Source organism: Penicillium nucicola (genome assembly GCF_028828085.1).
Source record: "Penicillium nucicola strain IBT 29836 chromosome Unknown utg000001l, whole genome shotgun sequence".
Lineage (NCBI taxonomy): Eukaryota > Fungi > Ascomycota > Eurotiomycetes > Eurotiales > Aspergillaceae > Penicillium > Penicillium nucicola.
In genome coordinates this window covers 3,552,078-3,579,033 of record NW_026643125.1, presented here as the reverse complement: position 1 = coordinate 3,579,033, position 26,956 = coordinate 3,552,078, and the positions used below count along the sequence as shown (strand labels likewise).

The window sequence follows — 26,956 nt, the reverse complement described above, 5'->3', positions numbered from 1 at the left end:
CACCTCGAGCAACAAGATATGGGCCTATGGGACGGACTGGAATTGTAACTTTTGTATACACTTAGAGCGGATAAGGGGTTTGAGGTATTGATCGGAGCCCAAATCGGAATTCTCCGGTGGGTGGGTAGTGGCCGCGTAGGCTTGTTATGCTGTATGCCCTTCCAAATGATGTCTACCTATTTCGGAAGTCGTGTTGAGCTGAACTCAGAATCCGACTTGGTTCTTTCTCTTGTGTGCCTTTTTGTCCCGGTATGATGGCCTTTCAGCTCGGTTCAGGGTTTCAAGGTTTGAATTTTGGTTGCACAATGTATAGAAATACAATCCTTGTCCTTTACCACCATACACAAATGATTCATTTTGGGGGTCTCCCAGCTATTGAGACTTGGCTGGGGATATTTATATTGGCTTGGATCGGTTAATTTTTTTCTTTGGTGAGATTTCCTTTGGTGTTTCTTTTTCCATCATGTGAGACGCGACGAGTGAAAGAAGTCAAAACTCACTGGGATATCGAACCCTTCGAATCTAGTATCACTTTTGAATGACCTTCACCCTATTTCAATCTCACAAGTCCAGAGAACAGCCTAGATTCACCAGATCAAAGCCTAGACCGATATCCTGCAAAGAAAACAAGAGTAATTTGAGACAACGGGAGGTCAATGAGCTCACCCTGCAGTGCAATTCTAAAACAAAGCAGCCAATGTCACTCGATCTTTAAGTCTCTATCGGATACATAGCACTGCATAGCCCCTACAGCATACACCAAACAGTAGCATAGCAAATACATACAGACATACATGCAACAATCCCTGTATAGTACTCCTGCGTCTCGCGCGGTAGATGAATTAAAGATACCCATGACCTGCAGCCAGCCAAGTCAAAAGGACGGCATTGATTGAAAATACGACAGGCGCCACCATGGGACAGAGGTCAGAAACAGCGACACCGCAGAGCCCAGCATGGGATATGTAGGCTTGGATATATATGCCACACTCTACAGTATGTCGCCATCTACCTCTTCCTATCTGGCCAGACCGCTGGGGGCAGGAGATCGGGACATGTGCTTGAATCGGTTCGAGCTCTTGCATCGGGCCGAATGCCAATCCATTGCTGTGGTGTGACGGCGATGACAGGTACGAGTGCAAGACCCGATCTCCGTGGTGATTCTCGTTCACAGGGTTTGTTTGTAATCTTGTGGGACATGGGTGCTTTTTTTATGTTTTATGGGGGTTTAGGTCTTGTCTTGGATACGGTGGTGGAGATGTCGGGCTTGGGTTATTGGTTTGTAATGGGACTGAGCTTTTCTCGATAATGTGGGTGAGACCTTGGTGTGTTTTTTATACCCGAGACTGCTATACTTATCTCTCTTGTGCTTTTCTTGCTCTTGACTCTTGGTTGTGGGCCTTTGTTCGTGTTTGTTGAGTGGCCTCTTGGATTGAATCCGGACAAACAGTTCGGATGTTCATTTATGTACGCTTTATACTCTTACTGGTCATGTGAATCAACTCTCTTGAGAATGGATATAGATCAGACGCAGATCAGACAGAGATGCCGGTATCTTGGGTCCATCTGGTTCATGGACAGAAAACTATCTGCTATGCCATCCCTGCGGTAATCAATCTCGATTTTCCCCTCTATCGCTGTGTCACCATTAATCAGAGCGACAAATATTGGTAATTGATCTGTGCTTCGGGCTGTGCTAGTTACCAGTGTATTTTGCCGCGGCTCATCTCAAAACATGTGGTATATTGACCAGATATCACGAAAGTAGAGGCAAATAGCTCCCTGTCACGTCATTCTAGCAGGTGCAAGCATGAACTGGTCAACGATGATAGCTCCGAGATTGGCAACCCTCCAAGGACCAGTTCAAAAATATATTCGTGAGAGCACGGCAGTGCAACCGGTTTCGAAAGTGCCACGACTCTGTCCGACAAGGAAAAATGAATATATGTTCTTCCTTCTAGACAGATTCCATAGGCGCGCCAGCCTTCGGGTAAACATCTGCCGAAAGTTGTAGCACAACTTGTTCAGATGACCTGAAAGACGGCTCGGCTCCATGTGGAACGGGGCGAGCGGGAAGAAAGTGGACAAGCCGAGGTCGCGATGTCGATATCAACGAAGAAAGTGACACTTCTAACTTAGGAAGGTGAGATTAATAGCCTCATGGGAGCTAGAATGGAAATCACCATGGTGTTCACATGGCACCGTTCATCGACGTGGCTTCGATCTGTTCGTTGAGCAAAGACTCCGGCGTTCGTCTTTTTTTCTTCCTCGCTCGTGACAAGGGTATTCTGTAGAGTGGGCGTTATTTTGAAACCTCCCATATAGCTATTATTCGCTTTCGATCTATGTGGAGGGTCATATTGCATCCTTTGCGGCCTGAGGGAATCGTTGGTCTACGGTGGTTTTGTCACACGACTGGGATGCACCTGTCAACCATCGACACATCACAAACCCAGTGATCTCAAGGCGCTAGATTTACGCATAATGACCCTGCTGCTTGGCTGCCTTGGGCGCTGTTTGGTCTCACCGAATTTTGATGCCGCTCCCTAAATCGCTTCAGATGCTTCCGGCTTACGGGATAGATCGGGAATCGGTATGGTATTATTTCAGAACCATACTTTGAATCCCCTGATCTGCCGTCCAATTTGATTCTCGTATTCTATTTGCGTCGCATCGTAAATGGACCTTTTTCTAGTCTCGGACTGGGGTAGCGTTGGGCATCCTGGCCGGATGCGGCCGTACATACCTCAGGGTCCGGGGTATCCCATCGATGTTGCTTCCCCGGATTTTGATCTCCACAGCGGAGACAGTCAGGTCGCATAGAGTAATAATGAATATTCTGGTTTGATATAGTTGCCTAACAATATTTGACTTTCTAGAACTTTGAGAGAAGTCTAAGCCTATAGGTGGCTGTGATATGTGTTGCACACCCATCGACCACAAAGAGGCTTGCAACCACCACAACTCAGCATGCCAAAAAAAAAAAAAACAACCATGTTTGAGTTGATGCATGTAACATATTCATTACCAGTCCAAATTCAAATCATACGCGACCAGCAGCAGCCACGGCGGACGGGGAAGTATCCTTGAAAAGCCGGATAAATGAGCCTGGGAGGCTCCATCAAAGAACCCCCACGCCCAATGCCCCACCGAGACATAAACAGTATGACCTCAAAAAATGGAAAGGCCTAGATTTAATTACCCGGTCAGCGCCTGCTGCCAGGCGACAAGGCAAACAGCCCAAGCGGAAGACCAGTCGATCACAAAGCCGTCGTGTGGCGCGCCATGAAAGAAGGATACGATGGTAGAAAGTATAACACTACCTAAAGAACCTATACACGTATATCCAGCAATTCAACCAGACCAGGTCCAGACTCTATACAGCTGAATACAATGACCTACAGAGAGACACAATCAAAGGCAGCGATGTCGGACTTCCGCCACAATCACAGCGAGAGACACCGAAGCAACGATGATTAGACAGGTCTTTGTTCCCAGCCGCCACAGCCGTTCTGGGCATCGAAAAAGCAAAGAGAGCTGTCAGGAGATAGCCGCCCCCAAACAGCCACAGGGGGCCGCACATGGCCCGATGCAGTCAGCTGGCGGGTTGGGATCGTTATTGGCTCGTTAGGCCCTGATCAGCACGTATCTCATTCGATTGTTTGCGCGACGGCGGAGAGTGAAAATGAGAATGCGATATGACTGCACTGATGAGCTACGTTTGGTAGGTTGATAGGTCTAGGCTTGTCACGGGATTTGGTCAAGTCTATTCTGAGATTCGTCGTGTCTTTGATCACTTGTGTACATTGGACGCCCAATCCTAGGACAAAAAGAAAATATGATTTCTTTCGAGACTTGTGAGAGTTTCAATTGTCTCTTTAGACACGGGTAGCTCGGGACTTGGAAGGAATAGTGATCAGCTGGCACTGCTTGAATTGGGGGCCTGGGGAAGTTGTTGACAATGGAAGTACAGTAGAGAGGGCGCATTACAGGGGGTTCACCAATGTTGGACGTAATACTATGCAGTAAGAACAAGCAAAGAAGAAACAATTGTCACATTCAATTCTCCATGTTGAGACTCTACCCTCGCAGTACAGCATGCTTCCCCAGCAATAACAATGACGAGGTGGCGGATGAAGCATAAACACAGTACGGAGGTATAGACCCTTACGGAGTACACAAAGTCCAAACTTCAGGGAAGTGGGTCCGCAACGTCGGAAAATGAGAGCAGACATGCCAGGGCTACCAAATACCTGGGAAAGGGATCTGCGGCACAGGAAGGATCGATTTAACATATCCTAAACAAGGGCGTCTTCGATAATCCGGGATCAGGGACCCTTGATATTGGAGGGCTAGACCTTTCCGACGGCATGCATGGCTGTGTGCTCTGGTAGCTGGTTGAAGGAGCAACACAATATTGCCAGTATCACCTGAGCACATTTCACTGTCTATCAAGCTTCGTACGAGACTGTTCCGCAAAGGATGCCATATCTAGCGAACACAAACAAACTGGAGTCCAGAACAGTCTTTACCTAGGGCAGGGGTGTTTGGAAACCACCAGACTGATTGTTTAGAAGACAACCATGACAGTAAGCCAAAAGAACCAGGACCAAAGCTCTTTCGAAACTGATCGTCGCGGATATGCAAGTCTTCCTTCCGGCTGGATTGCCAGGAACAAAACACCCCTCCCATCACAAGTCCCAGCTAAAATCCATTTCCCAGAAAATCGTAGGCTGCCAATAGAGTAAGCTTCCCTACGATCTGGAAGATTCCCCGGACTCAGGATATATATCCCTTGTTCCGGGTCACATGCGCAAAGGGCTGGGGTCGATCTTTGCGGAGTCGGGAAGCGACAGACAAAGAGGCCACAAAGTCAGTAATCCAGAAAGTCAGCAAGTCGGGACGGTCATGACGGTCATGACACACTCCATTCATCCTGCCTTGCCTTTGGATATTGGTATGAATGCATCCAAATTGAGATTGAGTTCGCTTGTTCACCTGACCCTATGGGCCTTCGAATCGAAACTAAACTATGCCCGGCTTCAACTCCCCGATATCCCTTGCTCGAATTATATCAGCCCATGGACTTTGAAGTACGTTCAAGAACCCAGGGCTTGAATACCGAGACTCAAGTGACGTACCCCCTTTGTTTACGTTTAACTGGAAGTTTTAGGGATATATTCAAGTTGGATACATAAACATGCACAGACATCCGGGGAAGCGGGCCAGAATCGGAGATGAAAATGGTATGAATTTGAAGGAATGTGATTTGCTACACTCCCCTCCCCAAAAGAGAGACAGATCATCGCGAATTTTTGGCTGATTTCGATCAAGGGGAAACAAAGAGCGTAACGGAGTTAACATTACTGTAATTAAGGAGACCGTGGGAGTCATGGAATCACGCTCGCACATGGTGATTTGTTACATGTTTGGCCACAGATATGGAGGACAGTCACTGGCGTCAGGCCCTGTCACAGAGGAGGAGGATGCTGGCTTTTGGTTTGTTCAGACCAAGCGCGTCCAGGCACAGTGTGACTTGAAGGTTCGTCTAGGCATCATCGATCTCGAATGATATATTCTATCTCACTTCTACCTATCAGCCATTTACCCAGAATAGATAAAGCCAGTCTGACCGATCGACACGGCCGATGGTATCTCCATGCATGAGTACACTTTAGGATAAGAGATGAGTTCACTGCATGACGATGGTGATTTTTTATTTTGGTGATGGATGTTCGCTTTGAACGGTACTGTAGCTGTTCACCCCTGAACTTGCCGGTTTCATTGGCTTGGACTAGCAAGGTTGGCATGTGTAGTGGTTTGTACAAGTCCATACACAGTAATGACGGGGCATTTGGCGAGAGTGGAGAGGTGGACACAGTCGGACCGAGATCCATGTTCACTTTCCATCACATGAACTAAATTCTCGCCTCAACACAGCCTCATCCCCATCATGTGACCAGGCCTCCGCGTGATCTCGCCACAGTATGAGTTGGCAATCTCCAGGGCTGGGAATTGTTTCTCCGTTTAGTAAGGAGCTCGAGGCGCGCAGTAATGCCTGCGTCGACTGTCATCTGCTAGCCACCTCAGTCTGCCCGTGGTCATCTCGTGGCAAGTATTGTACAACCGATCCAGTATCCAGATCCTAGTCCTCCCAGCTCTCCCAGCTATAGTATATCGCCTCGGACTGATCTGCCGGAGATCCCTTCTCCCGACTACCTCGGTATCCACATTTCCCGTGTTCTCAGAATGGACAGAATGGGGGCGTGACTGAACTATTGGAAGCCTCAACCAGGTTGATCATCCTGCAGCACGCCTGCGTTAATGAGGTATCTTATGTGCAATTTCATATTGCCACCTGGTACCACCCGAATCATAGAGCCAGTGAGACAGCACTATAGAGTGAGTCAAGATGAAATGAGACCTCCCAGCTCTTGAGATGACCCCGTCAGAATTTGGGAGATTGTTTGTGCAAGCTTCTCCCTGACAGCATCCTAATAGGGGGTCAGCAGCGTTAAAAAAAGTCAGGCTGCATAAGCGGCCAAAGAATGCTTCATGTCCTGTAGGCGATTGTGTAGTCATGTCATACATCCACCGGGATATCTCCACTACCAGCGAGCTGTTTGGAATGAATTAGACGACTTGGGCGGTTAGGGTCTATGAAGATATAGACTGCTTGATTGGTGGTTCTTTGTTTTTGGAACTAGATACCACAAGTGATAAATTATATCCAAGCACTAACTTCCTGTACACAATACTGTACATATAGAAACTACTGCAGGTAATTGCTTGTCGAATGGGTCCAGGAATGCTTTGCAGACACTTGTTTCCTCTCCACACACAGACCAGACCAGACCAACTTTACCTATTTTAAATTTCCAGATAGTCCCAGCCCCAAAGCTTCCCCCACAGGAGCAGGGGTGTTAGCTACATGCAAGATCCAGGTTTGAGTATCAGTTTCTGTTAACATCACATGATGAAACGTGCGCCCTGTGTGACTTGTGCCCCGGCAGGGGGTGGGGACGATCCTATCCCAAGCCTCCGGGCAGTTGGAATTAAGGAGACACAGTTCCTTTTCCGCCAGTCCGGGCTACAGTTGCTCTATGTGTTCTCCCGTGACTATCAAAAGGTCGCCTCTGTTGTTTCATAATGACGGCTCTCCTGTGGGAAACAGGAAAGGGTAGAAGGTACCCAAGTACTTCTGCAACTCGTGACGATGTACGGTTTGTGACACTGCGGTCGTGTCCTAGGTCAAAGATAGAAAAATAGTCAAAAAAGAAACCAGGATGTGCTCTTTCGGAAGATAAGAAAAGAAAGAAAAGAACGAAGGGGGAAAAAAGGGCGGTAAGGTTGATTCGCAAAGGTCGACATGAGACCTCACCGATGTCTAGAATAGATCGGAAGTAATTATTTAGCGATGCGCCTGAGAGCCCGATCTATGGAAGGACAGTTCCCCAGTATGCAGGCATCCTTGGAATCATCCCTTTCTCCCGGATACCAACTGCTTGCGGGGAGAACTGGGGACTGGGGGATTACCGAGCAACCAATTCAGCCGGCATCAACTGCCCCAATAAGCCGCCCGATATTAAGAGGCGTTATGATCTATAATCTCCGGGGGGGGGGGGGGGGGGAGGGGGTGTTTAATTATCTTGAGTTTCGCCTCCGACCTCAAGATGGAATACGGAGCACGGAGTACGGAGGGCTTCCGGTAGATAGCACAGTCAAGCTTGATGAGCACAACGTGGCTTAAGATCTTAGACCGATCCCTTCTAGCCCTTTGAATGCGGTGTACCCCATGTCCCCAGCGGCCGTGACGAAAAGAGTCGCAAGGCGACACATATCAGTTTAACGAGTCAGCCGGTCTTGCAAGGCTTGGAATGGGACCACCAATCGTCCCTTGGACACTTCATCAAGTCAGTAGGTTAGGTCTGGGGATAAGTGAATTGCCAGTGGCGAGTGTCTAAACGACCAAGACCAAACGACCTTATACATTAGGTGGCGTGGTGAGCCTTGGGTCTGGACTTTTGACAAGGTGGTTGACCACTGATTTGAGTGGTGGTCATAGACAATTAAGAGATTTCTAAGAATATCTAGATTCATACAAGATGAAGATTCCACATTGTAAGTGAATATTCACGTTACTCTTCAGTGAACATTCCAATGTAACTGATATCAGGGCTGGAAATGCCCAGGTGGGATACAATGATTACATAAGAGCACGTGTAATGAGCCCCGTGATGCGATTGAATTTTCCTCACCGTTTTTTGGTTTTTTCGTTTTGGGTCCGTTTTGGTTTTTTATTTTATTTTCTGGATTTTATTTTTCCCCCTTGTATTGTCACGTATTTACCACTTTCTTTTTTTTCTTTTCTTTTTCTTTTTTTTTTGATTTATTACCCCCTCTCCTCTCCACTCCATTGCCGCCCCCGTCCTTATTATCGTTCTCTTCGCTCTGTTCTTCACTTCTCTCTCCTCTTACTCAACACTTCTCACCCTCCGACATTCGACCTCAATCCGGGCTTGCTTTCGTTCATACACGAGACTCACCCCGTCTACACCCTCCCCCGACTCTCCGCTCCCCGGTTTCTCCGCACTGTGTGGCGTTCGAACGGAAATTTGGGATTTGACTCTGCACTTGCCTCGGATTAGCGACTCGTTCACCGTTTCACCTCCGCTGTCAGCTGGATATTTTGCCTAAGCACTTCATTGCTGCTCAGACGACAAGCGATTGACTCTACATACCTCCGGGCCCCAGTCTCCAATTTCAAGCCAATCTCAAGACCCCGGTTGATTCTAACCTTCACCTCCGACTCTCAAGCGCCGTACGACCACTCTCGGGGGAGACGGCGACCCCGGAACATCATCAACACGGACCCAATCAATTACAACTCTAGTTGTGGCGACGCATCAATGCCTCTAACGACACCCGTCCTCACGGTAGACGCCGACAATATCCACAAGGTGGATACGGCCAACGCTCAAAGTCTCCATGGAATGTGGATGGGTACGTGACAATGTGCGAATCGCGAAGATTTGGTTATGCTGACATGTTACTAGTTTTCTCAAAATGTGCCGACTACATGGATCAAGGTCGCCGACTGGAAAACCTCAGTTGGCGCTTGTGGACCCGCGAAACCTTCTGCGTCGAGCCCAAGTCCAACAAAAGCACCTCAGCTCTGCCATTGCTCCGTTCAGAGGCGGGCGATCTACCGGAGCTCTCCGCCAGTGTCGAGTCGGCCGCGTCCGACCAAGCCGAGCGGATCGAAGCTCACATCAAGCGCCCCAAGTTCAACGACTTCCGACCTGCTGTCGTTCGTGAGGACTCGTTGGCCAGCCTAGGCCGTGGAAAGGAGAAGCACATCACCTCCCTGGATTTGGAGCGCATGGTGCTCAACATTAAGGAAAAGAAGTGCTTGGAACCGATTACTCATGCCGTCGAGCCTGCTGCGCCCGTCGTCGACATCACTCCTCGCCCTTCTACCCCGACTCCTACTCCCCCCTCCGTCTCTACTGCCCGCCAGGTTCCTCACTTCACCCGACCGATTCACTACCCCCACGAGTCGACCGAGTCTTGCTCCACAACTGCCCCCGAAGGCAATGAGAGTGACACTGCTCAGCCCAATGCCTCCGATACTAGTGTTTCCTCTTCGGGTGTCCTTCCCAGTCGACCTGAATTGATCAAGTCTCCTAGCATCGTTCGCGGATTCTCTCCTTCGCACATATCTTCTTCCTTCCGATCGCAGCCGAGACTGGCCATTGACCCCAGTCCCTCCCGTTCCACTACTCAGCTAAGACCTTCGCCACTGAAGAAGAAGGGTGGCATGTTTACGTTGGGTGGATCTTCTGGAGACGATGACGAAAGTTCTTTTGAGGAGCGCATGGGTCCCCAGGTGGCTCAGGAAAAGGTGCCCGCCGGAGGATTGAAGCCGAGAATCAGCATCCCGAGTTCCGCGAAGAAGACTGCTTCTTTCAGCAACCAGGTCTCTCATATCATCCCCAACCCCAAGGACATCAGCCGATCCGATGAGGATGCCATCGAAACGGACGATGAGGTCTCAGAAAGTGCGATCGAGGATGATGAGGACTCGGATTGGGAGGACTCAGTTACTGAAGGTGGCGAGTCCAGCGTCGACGAACGGGGCGAGCTTTTCCAACGGGTAGACTCCCGACCCAACCTTGTGTCGCGGCGTTCGATGCTCACTATGATGATGCACCAACCGGCCCGGATGCAAGGAAACGCGTTCCGGTCCAGTCCCGCACTTCAACGGTCCCGGTTGACCTCACCCAACGGCCCATCAATCCCTGCCTCTCCGCCTGCAAAGGACGAAGAAAGTTTGACCATGCGTGGTCCCGATGTACCCAGGTCGAAGCCTATTGGCATGAAGCCGGGCGGATGCCAGTCCATGGCTCACTCTCCCCGGACCACCCGCCGCAACATGCTTGCAACCGAATTGACCGAGTCCCTTCGCCGGCATCTTCTATGGGAGCGTCAGCAGAAGAGCGCAACAGCCAACGCCTTCTTGAAGCGCCGACACACCGCCCATGACATGAAGAACCTTCAAGAATACCCGGGTCCCAATGGCCCCCACAGGGGCGTTGGCCCGAATCAATCAAGCGTTGAAGCCGATCCCAATGCGGCCAACTTCGATGCGGCTAAGAACGGCTCCTGGACCAACTACACTACCGACTTTGGTCCCTGGGAATACCACGTGAAAGGCTGGTAGTCGATTCGTCTGCGATCACTTCTCTACACCTACGCGCTTTTCGAAATTTCTCCACTTGCTTTGCACAGCATAGCATTCTTTTCTTGACACGTACGATCACGATCATGCATTGCATATATGGCGCACATACGGAATTTGTTTCATTTCTTTCTATCTCACGGTTCGAGGGTTTGGGGTGTTATCATGGCATACAGCATTGCATGGAGCTTATGGAACACCTTACTCGAGGGCTAATCCCTTTTACGAACCTAATATCCATGTACAGCTCATATCCTTTCTCTTTTCGGTCTGCAAATGGTTGAAAGAAACTATCTGTTTCCAAAAGATATCCCGGATGCGTTTTCTTTTCATGAACAGGAAGTTCACCCAAAAAAAGGTTCCTTTTTCTATCGTCAATCTCAGCGCCTTGACTGCTTGTCCACCCTTTCCGACAGCAGAAAACGCCTAGCATTTGTTTTCTACTCTCGATTATCATCGCAGAGATCGCTTCCCCTTACCTTTCCTTGTTTTCTTCTACTTTCTCTGCGATACCTGATACCTGATACCACACGTTTTTACGTCTTGCAATTCATCCGGCCCCGATCCTCTTCCTCGTCCACTCACGATTGAGATCAGATCAGATCGGGCTGCCAGTTGCCCCTATGTACGCTACCTGATGACTGCCAAAACCACAAAGTCAAAAAAAAAAACAAACAAAAACAAATGAACGAATATTCAAAGAGAATCTTGCCTGAGCTTCATTCCACATTCACATGCACATCGCAAATCGTATCCCAATGTAAATTGTAGAGTAGAGTATAGACAAAAGTAACTGGGACATACCAGCAGAAGAGGCTTGACGCCATGCATAACCCGAATTGGCGGTCTGGACTCGCCCTCGTAGCCATAGCATGGCGTAAAGCGCATAGCGCATATAGCTATAGCTATCAGCAGCATGCCCTGCAGAGCACAGAGCTCGGAGGCCGGAGGTCCCGACTATACCAGATCACGGGGGGACGGTACATGGATGTCCCATCCCGCATTGTCCTTGTACTTGCATGGTGGACGCAGGCGCAGTGCAGTCTATGTAGGGTTCGTAAAAAAGGGTATCCCGGGCATCCCTGCGATAAAGGCGCCTGTTTACATATCATGCTATCATGTGGGAAATATCAGGCTTTCTGGTCTTGTTTATTTTATCTTTGTTTTTGTTTTTTAGTGGCGCTGACACGTAGGAGCTTGCTCTTTGTACGATGTGCCCTCGTGTGTCGCGCTGTGTGAGGAGTATCATGGTTGCGACCTTGCTGCGGGTTATGCGGGTTTTTGGAATAGTTTGTTTGGTATTTGTAGATCATTGTGCATACTTTCTTTGTAGGGGCGTGTGTTTTAAGGTACTGTCAATGTAGGTATGTGATGAAGCTGCTAGACTTTTGGGTTTTAGTACTGTTGTTCACTCTGTGTCTATCTGTCCCAGGGTTGTATCGCAGGGCTATCTAAGCTATCAACCCGGTGTCATTTTGTATGCACCGGACGGTAGATAGGTGTACACCAAAGAAACGTATGGGTTCTATATTCTTTATCAGGAAGATAAACTATCCAGGTTGTAATACCACCTGCCTAGACGGGGCACCGAATGCAGTACACAGTTCCAAGCTCAGCTATCTACAATATTAACTTAACTTACGGCAGACATGTACAGGTACAAGTCTAACGTACCCAAAGGCCACCAGTTAAGCACCGAACGTTTCAGAAAGAATAACCGCAGATCCACCAGGGCTTGAAAAATCGAGAAGGTCAGGTGCATGGGAAAAAAAAGAAAGAAAAAGACGCCATCAGTCAAGAACACAGGGGTGAAGGGGGAAGGATGTGGAAGGGGGGTTACTAAAGAAAATGAAATGCGATAAAATAAAAGCCGCTCAGCCAATACAAGAAAGGACCAATTTCCAAAGGCCCGAGATCCCCATCCCTGCAAGCTTGAAAAAGACGACAAAAGTACGACCCGCGGGAGGAGGGGAATGGGGGAGAGAGATAGTTCGCGTAGATCTAGAAACATAAACCGGAATCCTGGATCGGGAAGACTAATAACTGTACAGTGCTAGTAATACTTCGATAGCATCTACTGGACTGACCTGAACTGTCATAGCGCTGGTCATCTCAAATCGAGCTCAGTTGATATGAAGCGCACATGTACGATGTATACGGGGGGCTTTCAGTTATCAGTCATAAAGCATAAATCACACACCTCTGCCCCGTTCTGCGGTCCTATATGGTCGGTAAGGCAGAGATCTAGACCGACGCGGTACTAGGACTTGGGACTTCAGTGTAGCTAATCGTTCGCACTGATCGCTCCCACATGTCTTGAACATGACATCTGGTCCCCATTAGCTGCAGACAGAAGCTCCCGCGGAAAAACGGAAGTGGTGGTGGTGGCTTCGATTCGACTCGACCAGATAAGCGCTCAGTCCTGTGTATGGGCCGTGGTGGCTGATTTGTTTTGCATGTTTTGCAGGGCCAGCTCATCGATCTGGGATCCGAGAGGTAATGTGTTTGGGTGGGAGAGGAGGGGGAGGGATGTCTTCGTGCCTTGTGGCTGGCTTGCGGAGGTGTGGAGTTCTAGGCTCTGCTGTACTTTTGGCTGATCGTTGGGAAAGGGGTTTGGGTTGTTTGGTTGGGGGTGTAGGTTGAAGGAATTCAGTTCCTGTTGCCCGCCTCATGATGACACTATTCTGCGTTGTTGTTTACATCTACAACTACATCTGGCCGGGGGGTTGATGTACGATTTCATCATTGGGATTTTGCCCGTGCTATTACCTGTGTGATTGCCCATGGGGTCAGGTACCTGCTTAAGAAGTATAATAAGGAAGTACTTGGGGGTTGGATCTCTGGTTCCTCCCTGTAGATCAAGATCAGGATTCGGGTTGGGATAACTTGTATTGTTTGCTGTATGATGTCATAGTTCACAGCAAACCCTGCCTCGGTAGGAGACCTACAGTATAAGCAAAGGTGTGCTTTGAGCCCGGAGATTATTGAGAATGGCCCTGGGGTCGTGGGTGGCACTATTAGAACCCAACCATTTCTACATAGGGCTTCTATAGAGTCATGTGGCCCCATCGATGCACATGACCAGCGCACATGATTCCGGGGGTGGAGTCGCTGACTTACCGACAATCTTCTACATATCCATTCCCATTCCCTGGATCGAATCCTGATTCCATGGATCTCTTCCTATTATTACAGACTACTGAATATATATTACCGGTCAACATTTGCCCCCGAATCTCAGGGATCTTCTCCCCGATGCAGTGTTTCAGCCAATGACGTAGTCCGCTCCGCCGACCGAACGGGTGTGGGGGGAGAGGATTTTTTCCCCCTAAAACGCCCGACACCATCTCCATTCTAGAAATACTGTTTTTCTCTCCGGCCATGCCCGAGTCGTGGGGCTACGAAAACCCTTCACTGGACTGTGGCTAGAGAGAACAAGGTACAGCTTCAGACTAATCACAGAAGCTCCAGATGAGTTCATATGTGCGGGATCCTACAGCTCATGATCCAATTCGTCTCGCTTGACCTTCCCTCCGGGCGGAATAAGAAAGCCACATCATGCAGAGCCGCTGTTAGTACACCAAATATTCAATATAGAAACACTGTGCGCGCAGTCAAGCCACCTCCAGAATCCACCTTCTAAGCCTAGCTTAGGGCTTTCATGCCGGCCAGAAGAGTCTTCTCAATCTCAGCTTTCAAGAGCAGTGGATATAATCAGTGGGTCAAGCAACAGAGGCCTTTCATTCGCCTACATCTTTCGTCCCGCGGTCTCGTCTCACCGGTACAGAGCTGTTTTTTTGTCAAAACAGTATTGCAGTGACAGCTCGGGCTCCGCATTACCTCTTTGGGATTCGATACAGAACGCGTGTTATGAACCCCCACGGACCACTTTCGATTGAACAGGGTTAGAGGCTTATATATTGCCATGGAATTGCGAGACACGCTATACGCTTCCTGCTGTAAAATTGACGCCTAACAAGGTTTTCGGGTTCGTGATGGGCGCCCGACGAAAGGTGTCGGCAAGCCGATGCAGCTGAGCTTGCATTTCAATCATGCGAGATTATCATGTCTGGGCACGGTAAGGGATATGGAGTTTGATGAAAGATTCCATCTCACTGCATGCACAGTACATTGAGTGTTGTGCAATCTAGCCACATGTCTCAAGCTGATGGCGACCCCAGGCGGCCTCTCCGAAGTTTGACACGAAACAATCCTCGTCGACTGACCCTTGATTGCTCTCCACTACACCACGGATCGACCGACCGCGACCCATACTAGCCCTGGGCCTTCACAGATCTAGAGCCGACCCGTTTTCATGCTTGCTGCAGTCATAATTTAGGGTTGGGCTCACCTCCCTAACTGGTGGATTTTTCTTCGAATCAGGGGGATCTACTATATGCTCTGCACATTAGCAGAGATATGCAATTCGCTCCCGTTTGCCCTTTCTGCGAATTGCACATTATCACGCACTATGTGGCTGCATGTCCAACATGCGACAATACTCCGTAGGATATTTATACTCGGCGAAATCCCGAGGGGAGGCATTCGGGATTGGACGTCCAATCTCTATCCTGTTTTTCAGGGCTCAAATGGGGAAAGTACGGTAATAATGTAAAAAAACAACAACATTATCATGGCCAATATAAAGCTCATGATTGGCTGGTCCTTATTCTAGGCCTTCCGGTGGAGATGGATATAATCACGTGGAACAGCTTCCGGGGAGCTCAGTACTCCGAAAACCCCGCAAGATGTCAACGATTTCGACGATTTGGTCGATTCGGTCAATGGACCGGTTTTGACATACATATTTAACATATAATATGGGCATGCTAAAATTTCATCATAGAACTGCCGATATATTCCCGAAATAACAAGCGAAATTTACGAGTCCATGGTCAGGTTCTGGAAGGCTTCTGGAAGGGCGATCCGGTTGGCCGGCGAATTCAAGGTTCGATTCGCGCCTTTCCGCTTTCGGTGTAATTCAAAATACAAATACAATACAATACTACCAATACACAGAACTCCGCCGAGGCTTAAATGTTCCGAGTGCGGAGACCGGAATACGCACTGTACACGCTGTATACACAGTGTAACAAGCGCAAGGATGCCGATTAAGAATCGGTTACAATATATAGCTCGCTTACTTGATAGCCTCAAAACACTCTAGACTCCAACTATACCACATATAGCCCAGCGGCACCAAGCCTTGCCCGACAATTCGGGTTGGAAGACCGGTACTCCAGTTAGCGGAAGCCACAGGCGCAGGTTAATGCATGGAATACAGGAGCAAGTGACCTCGCGAAAACCGTTTCCTGCAATCAGACCTGGGGCCTAGTTGTGGCGTTGTATAGAGTGGGATGTCGTTTCATGCTGACTTGTGTGTACTCCGTACATGTCTCCATACATGTGTATTCCGACGGGGCCACTTTCCGCTGTTTCCGTATCGCCTTACACTCTCTTAAGAAATGTCGGGGTAAAGACGGAGAAACCATGGAAATTATGGGAACTACAGCTACTGTACAGCTACGTGAGGCTCCAGCTGCGTCAGATGTGGGTATATAATATGAAGATCTGATATATGACTTCATCTGCTTATTGATTTATTATAGCTTGTCGAGATTACAGTAGAGGTCAAGAATTCCATGGACATTGTCGTAGTGGACCGATGTTGCATCCCGGCTAAACGCGTACCCCAAACTGGCCATCTCGCAAAATCCCCCTCTTCTCCGGATCCCGTGACTACAGCGTCGGGTCGTATTACTTCATATGATTAGATGGGCTTTCTCACTACTTGTCACTCTATACAGAGTACGGAGTGGGGATATCCCCCGGTCACTTTCTCTTGAAACCCTTCACTGCGAGAGATAAGACGGGGTGTTTGCCACACACACACTAGACCGGAATCCTGTTTCCTCTTGCTTGGGTTCTCTGCATGCAACAGTGATGAGCAGGTTCGTGGTTGCCAATCAATTCCTGGGGTTGGAAAAGAGGGTGTATATCTGCTTTCCTGTTGTGGCCGGGGACAGATGAGATGCCACAGTACAGACTCCTGTTTTCATCCTTGGATTTCGATTTGGATTTAGACATGAACTTGGGGGTGACTGATCAGCAATAGCTGGGATGTCGAATGCGAGGAATAAACATAGACAAATCTTAATTAAGCATGATATCTTTTCCAGAGTTGGAAAGTCTGAACCTTTGCAGAGAGTGACAAGATGATTCTACATGCATCCATAAGCAATTATGCAAGTGAGGATCTGTAGTTCCTTCGAGTAGATCTGAATCAGTCTTGCCACTGTGAGTCATGGTGTGTCAATGGGAATCAAACTGATGGAGTTCGTAGAAACGTGAGTCAACTCGAATCATCGCATGAGATCATCGTCCCCGCCAAAATGTCTTGGCATGAAAACCGTCAACACTCGGTTATAACTTCATCTATAGTTCCCCCTCTGCCATACTGCCGCGGGAGTCACGTGGATCTCACATCCGTACCTTGATTCCAGCCTAGTGCCTTCAAGTCGTTCACTCGCACATCTCGGCTTACTTACTGTGCAGATTTGGTCCTGTCGATCTCTTCAAGGTCACCGGATCTCTGCGCTGGCACGCACGTCACCTCGCCTTCTCGATCATCTCATAGCTCAACGAGGCTCATTATGGATAAGGGGTCATTTGACGCGGGCTCAGCACCCCAGGTTCTAGGTGAGTGTTTTCTATTATTGGCTTTGTGAAGCCCGGAGGCTTTTGATCCCAATCAAATCTCTGAGATCTACTTGGGCGGTTGTCTCGGCCCTCCCCTCAGCATGTCTTTCGTATTTCCAGCCCCCTTGTTGCATGTCCATGCACATGTTGCATCCGCCACACGGCCTGACATGCCTATCTTTCTGGCCCATGGCCTATGAGTGCACCTAGCCATGAGGCGTTTCTCCTTGCTAATACAACACCGAGGATCGGACCAAGCGGCCCGCAACTTATTTGATCACACGCTCATATTTATCTTTCGAATAGGTACAGAGGCTTCGACTGCTGAGTTGTCAGCGGCCCCGTCGCATGGCGTAGCATCTGAGACCAGTACTCGCCAGTCGAAACGTGCTAAATGTCGTTTCTTCAAATCCAAAAAGGGTATGTACACGTTCTGAGTTTCATTTGGGGGCTGTTTGCCTGCTTGGTCTTTTAAAAAACTCCACGCGTCATGGAATACGGGGTTTGGTATCTCGCGTGCCGCAAACAGGCCCTTTTGCGAACGCCTGTATACAGTATCTGTCATGTCTCCCAAAAGGGAATGCCGAGGCCTCGACTAGTACTGCATGACTTGCGTATGCCCTAATAATCTGTGCCTGTGTTCATGTTTTGGTCATCCTGATGTCAAGCGATGTGTTGTCAGATCAGATGCTAACGTTCATCCAGGATGCCGGCTTGGATCATCATGTCCATACCTCCATGATGCCTCGGCTCTGGAGTCTAATCGGTCTCCTTCCGAGCAGCAGACACCTACTGAACCTTTGCATGGTGATACCCAAACTCCAGTACAGGAAATGGTCGCCGGGGCCCAGAAGCTCACCATGGGTGGCAACCAGCCGAAGAGCACTGCTACTTCGGGGCCAGCCCAGCCCAAAAGACCGGTTTCTAAACTAGAGCAATCGGACCCCAGAGAATTCCAGATCAATCAATTGAGGCGGCGTTACCAACCACAGGAGACCAATGACGACCAAGGTTCTATCTTGACCTTTGGATTGGCTCCCTCGGATCCTGACTTCCCATTCGAGCTGGAGAAACTTCAATGTGTTCTTCGTGTTCCGAAGTCATATCCCAATGAGCGTCCTACACTTACGGTGACCAATGCTGAAATGCAAGCTGCGTATCAAGCCAACGTCGCCCGAGGGTTTGACGATATTGTCAATTTTACGATCCGAACTAATAACCGCGGAACTTTGTTGACGTGGCTGAATAGCTTGGACAAGCAGCTTGAGAAGCTACTCACTACCTTGGAGCGTGGACCAACCCTGAAGTTCTTCTCGAATGTCGGTGATGCCACTGCTCCTAAGGAGCCATCAAAAGTTGCAGAAAAAGCTCCAAGCCCGAGCTCATCTCAGACTCACGCAAAGCCATCGACTACTCGAGCAACAAGGCCAACTGTGGCTCCACAAGCCCAGCGACCAGCTCCCAAACACTCAGTTGAGGCGAAAGCCACCGCCGAGAAAAGGCGAGCACTCGAAGTAAAACAACTCGAGGCACGCCTTGGGAGGATACCCATGTTCCAAAAGATGCAAGATGGGAGAACATTTATCATTCCAGTCCAACCAGCCAAAAAGGACCGCCTTCCCAGAGCACTTCAGGCACTGAAGACAGTGAAGCTGATTGTTCCAAATTTCTACCCACTTGAACCCAGCTCGATTAAACTGCAAGGAGTCGATGGTCCCGAGGCGAAAGCCACAGAGGCAGGATTCTTGCAGTGGGTGGAACAAACATCGCAGCTGAATCTGGTGTCCCAAATCAATTACTTGGCAAGCAATATGCACAAGTTTGCTGAGACGCCTCTGCCAGAAGAGAAAGAAATCAGTGAAGATATTGTTGCAAAGGCCGAAGAAGAAGAAGAAGAAGTAGAAGAGCAAGAAGTAGAAGAGTCCACCGAAGCTCCAACCCAAGATTCAGAAGATCGACCCCATCTCCATGTCATTCCTCGGCCACCAGAGTGGTCAGTTCCAGATCCTCACAGTGGCGCCGAGGATACAACAGAGGAATCTAGCTACGACGAAGACGAGCATTCGGAAGATGAAGAGGATGAGGAAGGAGGCGCTCCTGTACCGCCATCGGTGGATACCAGCACACCTGGCCGAGGCGTTGCACTGTCTTTCCCATTCTTGGAGCTTTATGGCATCGAGTTATTGGAGCTTTCTGCTCTCAATATTACCGTTAAGTGTGATCGATGCAAAACTGCCGTTGATATCAAGAATGTGCCCCAGGTTAGCGACGAGAAGGGTGCGATTCCAAAAATGGAGTCTTGCAGGAAGTGTGCTAATAACATGAGCGTTGGTGGGTTTTCGATCTTGCTCCTATTTCTGCCTTGGCTATACTGACTTGTTAAATATAGCATTCCGGAGGCAGTTGATGCACACTCATGCTAATCGCGCCGGCTATTTGGATATGGATGGCTGTACCATTGGCGATATGCTTCTGAGGTAACTTATGGGATTGCAACGTACAAAGATTTCTCATTTGACTGACTTGGTTCCAGTAACTTCATCCCCACATGTGCCGAATGCTCAACCCCTCATCCAGCACCTGGTATATCCGCCGTTCGCGGAGAAAGTGCTACGGCTAGTTGCCGTGATTGCCATCGCAAAATGGTCTTCAAGATCCCCGAAGTGAAGTTTTTGCTTGTGGGAAGCGCAGCCAGTAAGTTTGAATTGCCCAATATGCGACATCCAGTTATACTAAGTACCAAATTCTTTAGTCTCTGGCCGCGGTGGTCTCCCTTTGAAGCGAAAGGTAAGTTATCACATGATATATTAGTTGATTGATATCTGACCAAATAAATAGCCCAAGGAAGTCCTCGGCATTGTTGCAGGTCAAGAACTCCCTAGGCGCGGCCGTTGCCAACACTACGCGAAAAGTCAACGTTGGTTCAGATTCAGTTGCTGTGCAAAGGTTTTCCCATGTGATAAGTGCGTTTCGTTCCTCTCTGAGCCCCCCTTCTTCAATAGCAGTGATATTAACCAACTGCACTAGATGCCACGACGCAGAAACCGACCATCCGAATGAACACGCAAACCGCATGATCTGTGGCTACTGTTCGCGAGAACAAGTCTACAGACCAGAGAATTGTGGAATCTGCAAAGCTATTCTCATTGGAAAGGCTGGAAGTGGATTCTGGGAAGGCGGAAAGGGAACAAGAAATCGGGCTCTGATGAGTCGGAAAGGTATGCTTTTTCTTGCAGATTCTTAGAGTTTCTACTTTTGGCTAATTCTGTAATAGATCCGAGGAAGTTTAAGAGAATCGGTGGGAATGCTCCTACCTCGAGTGCGTCGAAGAGAAAGTAGAGGTCTTGGATAATGTATAACTATTGCATTGCATAGCATAGCCATTGGAGATACAAAGGGAAAACGAAAAGTCTTGTGTTGGGTCACTATTATAAACGTCAAATATAATGCATTCAACTCACACAAGTACACATTTAAGATAACCAAGTTTCCCACGTTGAGAGTATGCTAGGAAGGGTTCAGTATGCATCTAGGACATACGTACTTCCCACTAACGCTAATCCATACATTATACCAGGCAAGTATACAATTTGTATTCAAAGAAAGAGTTCAAATAATACCTGAACAAGAATCGCTAAATGTACAAATGCAAGTGGCTCGACTGCAAAGCAACAGCCCGTAAGAAAACAAATATGGTATCCAATGAGCCCTCTCCTGCAATCTTTCTTTTCACTTCGAGGTTGTTTTTTAAATAAGGTTACCACGAAGCTCCTGTTCCCGTTCAATAGCCTCAAACAGCGACTTAAAGTTCCCGGCACCAAAGCCCTCAAAGTTATGTCTCTGAATAATCTCCATGAAAACAGTAGGGCGATCCATCAAGTGCTGAGAAAAGAGATGATGTCAGCAAAAAGTCCAAATCCCAATCCCATAGTCAACTGATATCCAGATACATACCTTGGTAAACAGCTGAAGCAAATAACCACCCTCGTCGAAATCAATCAGAATATCAAGACTCTTGATTGTCTCGAAATCCTCTTTGAGGACTAATCCAGATTGCTTCAGGCGGGCCTGCATATCTGTGTAATATGTCTCAGGAACCTTAATGAACTCGACACCACGCTCCTTGAGATTGGTAATGTCGCGGATGATGTCGTCTGTTTGGAGGGCGATGTGCTGTACGCCAGCGCCATTGTAGAAGTCGACGTATTCTTCGATTTGGGATTGCTTTTTTCCCTTTGCTGGTTCGTTGATGGGCATTTTTACGACCTCGTTCGGGGAGGCCATGACGATAGACTTCAAGGCGGAGAACTCACTGGAAGGATAAGATTTAGTTTGAGAGATGAAGATTGGGCGAAGGAAATGGAGTACTTACGTGCAAATTTGGCTGTCGTCCACGCTCCAGAAACGGTGGAAGCCGAGGGCTTTTTCGTAGCTGAGAAGATAGAATTAGCGAAGATTTGATCTGGAATTGGTGTATGAAACTTACTACTCGCAGATCTGATCCATCTCATCCCAATCCTGGTTGCCCACACAGTGATCAATCTTCGAGAGGTGAACACCGGGCAAGAACTTAGCCAGAGGATCAACGACTGCAGTGTCATCACGGTATCCTGGCAAAAAGGTTCCATGATACTGATTCCGCTCGATGAGCGTATGCGTAGTCTGGCCATAGGTCTGGATAGTGGCAACCTTGACATGGCCAGCCTTGTCTTCCAGAATCTTAGGGTTGGAAACGACCTTGGCGCCGTTCTTCACGGCAGCATTGAAAACAGCATCGACATCATCAACCTCGAAAGCAACGTCCTTGACTGCATCGCCGTGCTTCTCGAAATGACTGTGGATTTCCCGCAGCTCGGCCTGTTCTTCACTGTTGAAACGGTCGGCCTGCTCCAGAGACCGGAGTGGTGAAGTCAGGATGAAGGTCACATTTCCGTTGCCAACTACGTGCGAGCAGACGGTCCGGTTGCCAGTTTCAAGGCCTTTGTAGGCGATCCGCTTGAATCCCATTCGGGTTATGTAGTAGCTTGCTGCTTGCTTGGCGTTTCCCACGTACCAGTGTACATGATCGTAGCCACGATATGTTGCCAGCGAGGAAGCAGCATTTGTTGAAGGGGGAGGACTGCTTGAAATTGCTGAAGGTGCCATTTTGATGTTTGGTAGGTAGGGTTTGGGTGCAGAAAAGTATAGATGGAAAGTAGTTGAAGTGGAGGATTGATTTGATGAGAGGATTCGCACGCCTGCTTTTAAATCATCATTCGAGCACCTCTAGCCGCATTCTACGGATATTCTCCAACCTTGAAGTTCTGGCGGCTTGGAGGGCCGGTTATTGCAGGTTCCTGGAGTAGCCGGAAATAGCCGGGCCTGATAACAATATCCGCCCTTCACTTCAACCTTGAAAGCTTCTCTTGACCTTCTTTTCTTTTTTAAACTACTCAAATATTTTACCGAGTAGTACATCTACCAGCTTTCAATATGACGAGCATTGCATCTGCCCGCCCATCCTTAACATCCAATGATTCGGCCGTACTTCAAGCACTTTTCGACGCCGAATCCTCTCCATCATCGGGGATCACGGTTGATCCATCCCTACCCTCATGGCCATCTTCTTTAAAAATCTCCCAAGAAGATATATCATCCCTCGGCCAGCGTGAAACAGAAATCATCCGCACACTGCAAGCCGATGAACAATCAAGCGAAGAAACAGTCAAGTCCGCCCTTAATGACTTCGATACACTCATCAATCAATATCCAACCTATCCATCTGCGTACACAAACCGAGCACAAACACTCCGTCTTTTGATTGATATCATTCACAATACCCATGAAAGCAAAAACAATAATGTTCAAGCTTCGATCTCCGAGCTAGACGATGCAGTTCTCTTCTCACCCCAAACTTCAGAGCTATCATCTCGTATTTTCTCTGATCTAGGACAGGCGATTACTCTGGCTACGCCGGTTTCACCTGCTGATCCTGTCTCCTCTGTCCAAGGACGTCTTTTGGCTGATGCACACACGCATCGTGGTTATTTACTTCTCAAAGCAGCACGGGGCAAGAAGGCACAGCTTGAGGACGATGGATCGGATATTTTGGGTCCGGAGCGATTGAGAGGACTTAGCGCCGATCAATTGGAGGAAATGGCAAGTCGGGATTTCTTCTTTGGGGGGCGCTATGGAAATAAAGTTGCCCAGCAACTTTCTGTGCAGACAAATCCTTATGCGAAGATGTGTGGGGCTATTGTTAAGGAGGCCATGAGGAAGGAGGTAGAGGGCTGAATGTGTGAAATATTAGTCTAATATACCCGTTCTCTCTTCGACGTTTGGAATAGTAAACCGCACAATATATTTTGGAGATTAACTTCATTTGGACTATCCTTTTGTCACTCGGTAGCTATCTGCAAAGGATTCCCATATCGCCTGTGGCTGTGATAAAGCTCCACTTTAGGCCTTTTTGTTAGGGTTGACAAAGTGCCTCTTCAACGGCTTCCAACTGTGCTCATTGTATTCCTCCTGCACCTTCTGGCAAGTCTTCAGGCCCCATTCCGAGACACCAACCATCAAAGAACTAAATCAAATGTCAGTGATCAGTACTACAAGACACTTGTTATGCAGCTTACCTCTCAAACATGAAAGCCATGCTCCCATCGCCGACCTTTTGCGGCTTCAATTCCGCATTACTAGCACCCTCGAAGGCACCGTAGTCAGGACCATGTGCACTCATCACATTATGCAAACTAGCACCAGCAGGCTGGAAGCCACCACCAACTTTTGCATCGTAGTTACCGGCAATCAATCCCATGAACTCGGACATGGTGTTGCGGTGATACCATGGCGGACGGAAGGTATTCTCTGCTACCAGCCAGCGAGGCGGGAAAATTACAAAGTCGGCAATCGCTGTACCAACATGATCCGAAGGACCTGTCAATACAGTGAAAATAGATGGATCAGGGTGATCAAATGAGATGGAGCCGATGGTATTGAAACGGCCAAGATCGTACTTGTAGGGGTAGTAATTGCCGTGCCACGCTACAACATCGAAGGGGGTGTGGTTCTGGCGAGCGGAAAAGAGAGTGTTGTTGAACTTGCTGTAGAGCTTGTACTCACTCTCCTCTTCGTCGTCGAAGTCGGCAACGGGTGCTTGGAAATCGCGCGCATTGGCCAGGCAATTGGAGCCGATGGGGCCCAGCTCGGGAAGCTCGTAGTGGCCTTGGTATAGTTCACAAATGTAGCCGCGGACAGGGCCGTCAGGAAGAGTGACGCGGTATCTGACACCACGGGGAATGACACAGATCTCATTCGGACGGAGGATAATACGGCCAAGCTCGGTCTGGATATCAAGAACTCCGTGCTGGGGCACGATTAAGAAGTCTCCGTCTGCGGAATAAAAGGCTTCCTTGCCCATATCCTTGCCGGCAGCATATAGTAGAATTCCTAGTCCTTGCTTCATCGTTGGATCGCCAGATCCAGCGACCAAGTGCAGTCCATGTACCCAATCGACCTTCTCGTCGAGGTCGAATGGATTCCACCGTAGTTGGTTGGGAATATGATGAAGTTTATGGGTCTCAGTGGTCATCCGAGTGTGATAGGAGTCGGCATCCTCGGCGAAGAAGTTCTCATGTGCCGCTGCAGGGAGGATGCGATATACCCATGTCTGCTTGTTTTCATGCCGAGGTGCTGTAAATGCAGTTCCTGACAACTTCTCTGCATAGAGTCCATGAGGGGCTTTCTGTGGAGAATTCTGGCCGATTGGAAGAGCTCCCTCGACAGCTTCGGTCCTAGATATTTGGGTAAGCCCGCGGCCATTGCTATACTTGAGGTATATACACGTACTCGTGGTATGAGCCGAAGCCTGTCTGGTACTTGTAAGGATCGGGGTGGGCGAAGTTGGTGACAGGCATGATGGTAGGTGACTATGACTATGTGCAGTTCCAGTCCTGTCTTTGTATAAGAAAAACAACCGAGGAGCTCTTCAGCGCAACGTCAGAGCGGGAATCTTCGGCCGCGATTATCCTGTTGCTTCCGCGCTTGGCTGCGGGGGTGCGGATGTATTCCGCTCGCTCGGAACTGAGCGTCGAGGGGCCAAACATCCGCATAGTTAAGATGAAGCTTGCTTTTTTCTTTTTCTCCTTTCTCTTCATTCTTCATCAGATACCTCATCATGACTTCGTGGTTCCAGATCCCCAAGAACTCGCCCTTTTCGCTGGCCAACATTCCGTTCGGCATCATCTCAGCACAGTCTGCTTCAAAAGCTGCCGCAATTGCCATCGGTGACCATGCGCTAAACTTGAGCACATTCGCCTCTTCGGGAGGTTTCTCTCAGCTTCCTGCAATTCAGCAGCACCTGGCTGTTTTTAACCAGCCAACACTCAATGACTTCGCTGCTCTCGGTCGCCCTGTGCACAAGCAGGTCCGCGAGTATCTACAGAATGTCTTCCGCGCCGACACACAATTCCCGCAGATCCTCAAGGATAACGCTTCTCTCCAAAAATCAGCCCTACTCCCTCTATCTGAGGTTACCAACCACGTTCCTATGCAAATTGGTGACTACACCGATTTCTACGCCGGTCTGAATCACGCCTACAACATCGGAGTCCTCTTCCGTGGCCCGGACAATGCACTCCAGCCCAACTACAAGCATCTGCCTGTCGCATATCACGGCCGTGCCTCCTCAGTGGTGGCTTCTGGCACTCCCCTTCACCGTCCCCAGGGTCAAATCCTGGCCAACCCTACTGCCGACCCTAAGGTGCCTATCTTCTCTCCTTGCAAGCGTCTCGATATCGAGCTTGAGCTTGCCTGCTTCATCAGCAAGCCCAATGATCTTGGACGGCCCATTCCCATTGATGAGGCCGAGAATCACATCTTCGGTGTCGTTCTCATGAACGATTGGTCTGCACGTGATATCCAGGCCTGGGAGTATATTCCCCTCGGCCCCTTCAACGCAAAGAACTTCGGTACAACCATCACCCCATGGGTAGTCCTGATTGATGCCCTCGAGCCTTTCCGCGCTTCCGGTTTGGAGCCTGGCAACCGGGAGTCTCTCCTCCCCTACCTGCGCGAGAAGCGCGCCGAGAATGCCTACGAAATTCCTCTCGATGTGGAGGTCACCAACCCGGGTGGCAAGCCTACACTCATTTCTAAGAGCAACGCTCGCAATTTGCTGTACTCTTTCCCTCAGATGGTTGCCCACCACACCATTACAGGTTGCAACCTGCGCACTGGTGACTTGCTTGGATCGGGTACTATCTCTGGTACCGACTCTAAGACCGAGGGCAGTTTCTTGGAGCAGACAAATGGGAAGAAGCCCATCATCCTGGCTGATGGCTCTGAGCGTATGTTCCTCGAGGATGGCGACACTGTTACTCTGCGCGGTATGGCCGGCACAGAAGGTAACTATGTCGGCTTTGGTGACTGTGTTGGCACTATCCTGCCTGCAATCTCCCTGCAGTAAATGAACAAAACTCAAAATGAACCTTATGATGTTTCTTTGACTTCATTCCATAGTCTCTAGACAGTTTGCAA

The 26,956-nt window shown here is 48.9% G+C and overlaps 6 protein-coding genes across 6 annotated transcripts; 4 read left to right on the top strand and 2 right to left on the bottom strand.

The window, feature by feature from the left end:
* Positions 1-8,909: 8,909 nt before the first annotated feature.
* On the top strand, positions 8,910-10,723 carry N7511_001348 (uncharacterized protein; the record flags this gene model as incomplete). Its single annotated transcript, XM_057123773.1, has 2 exons — positions 8,910-9,003; positions 9,057-10,723. 2 exons carry the CDS (start codon positions 8,910-8,912, stop codon positions 10,721-10,723), a joined length of 1,761 nt encoding a protein of 586 aa, XP_056989506.1.
* A 6,671-nt stretch (positions 10,724-17,394) lies between these two features.
* On the top strand, positions 17,395-20,779 carry N7511_001347 (uncharacterized protein; the record flags this gene model as incomplete). The annotated part of the gene is made up of 9 exons (XM_057123772.1): positions 17,395-17,440; positions 17,747-17,860; positions 18,146-19,771; positions 19,830-19,917; positions 19,974-20,134; positions 20,193-20,227; positions 20,279-20,403; positions 20,468-20,658; positions 20,715-20,779. The coding sequence occupies 9 exons, from the start codon at positions 17,395-17,397 to the stop codon at positions 20,777-20,779; spliced, it is 2,451 nt and encodes an 816-aa protein (XP_056989505.1).
* A 408-nt stretch (positions 20,780-21,187) lies between these two features.
* On the bottom strand, positions 21,188-22,585 carry N7511_001346 (4-hydroxyphenylpyruvate dioxygenase family protein; the record flags this gene model as incomplete). Its single annotated transcript, XM_057123771.1, has 4 exons — positions 21,188-21,322; positions 21,395-21,752; positions 21,813-21,872; positions 21,927-22,585. 4 exons carry the CDS (start codon positions 22,583-22,585, stop codon positions 21,188-21,190), a joined length of 1,212 nt encoding a protein of 403 aa, XP_056989504.1.
* A 327-nt stretch (positions 22,586-22,912) lies between these two features.
* Positions 22,913-23,713, top strand: hmgX (the record flags this gene model as incomplete). The annotated part of the gene is made up of 1 exon (XM_057123770.1): positions 22,913-23,713. The coding sequence occupies one exon, from the start codon at positions 22,913-22,915 to the stop codon at positions 23,711-23,713; it is 801 nt and encodes a 266-aa protein (XP_056989503.1).
* Positions 23,714-23,878: 165 nt separating this feature from the next.
* Positions 23,879-25,335, bottom strand: hmgA (putative homogentisate 1,2-dioxygenase (HmgA); the record flags this gene model as incomplete). Its single annotated transcript, XM_057123769.1, has 3 exons — positions 23,879-24,002; positions 24,055-25,212; positions 25,268-25,335. The coding sequence occupies 3 exons, from the start codon at positions 25,333-25,335 to the stop codon at positions 23,879-23,881; spliced, it is 1,350 nt and encodes a 449-aa protein (XP_056989502.1).
* A 260-nt stretch (positions 25,336-25,595) lies between these two features.
* Positions 25,596-26,885, top strand: fahA (fumarylacetoacetate hydrolase FahA; the record flags this gene model as incomplete). Its single annotated transcript, XM_057123768.1, has 1 exon — positions 25,596-26,885. The coding sequence occupies one exon, from the start codon at positions 25,596-25,598 to the stop codon at positions 26,883-26,885; it is 1,290 nt and encodes a 429-aa protein (XP_056989501.1).
* Between the last annotated feature and the right edge of the window lie 71 nt (positions 26,886-26,956).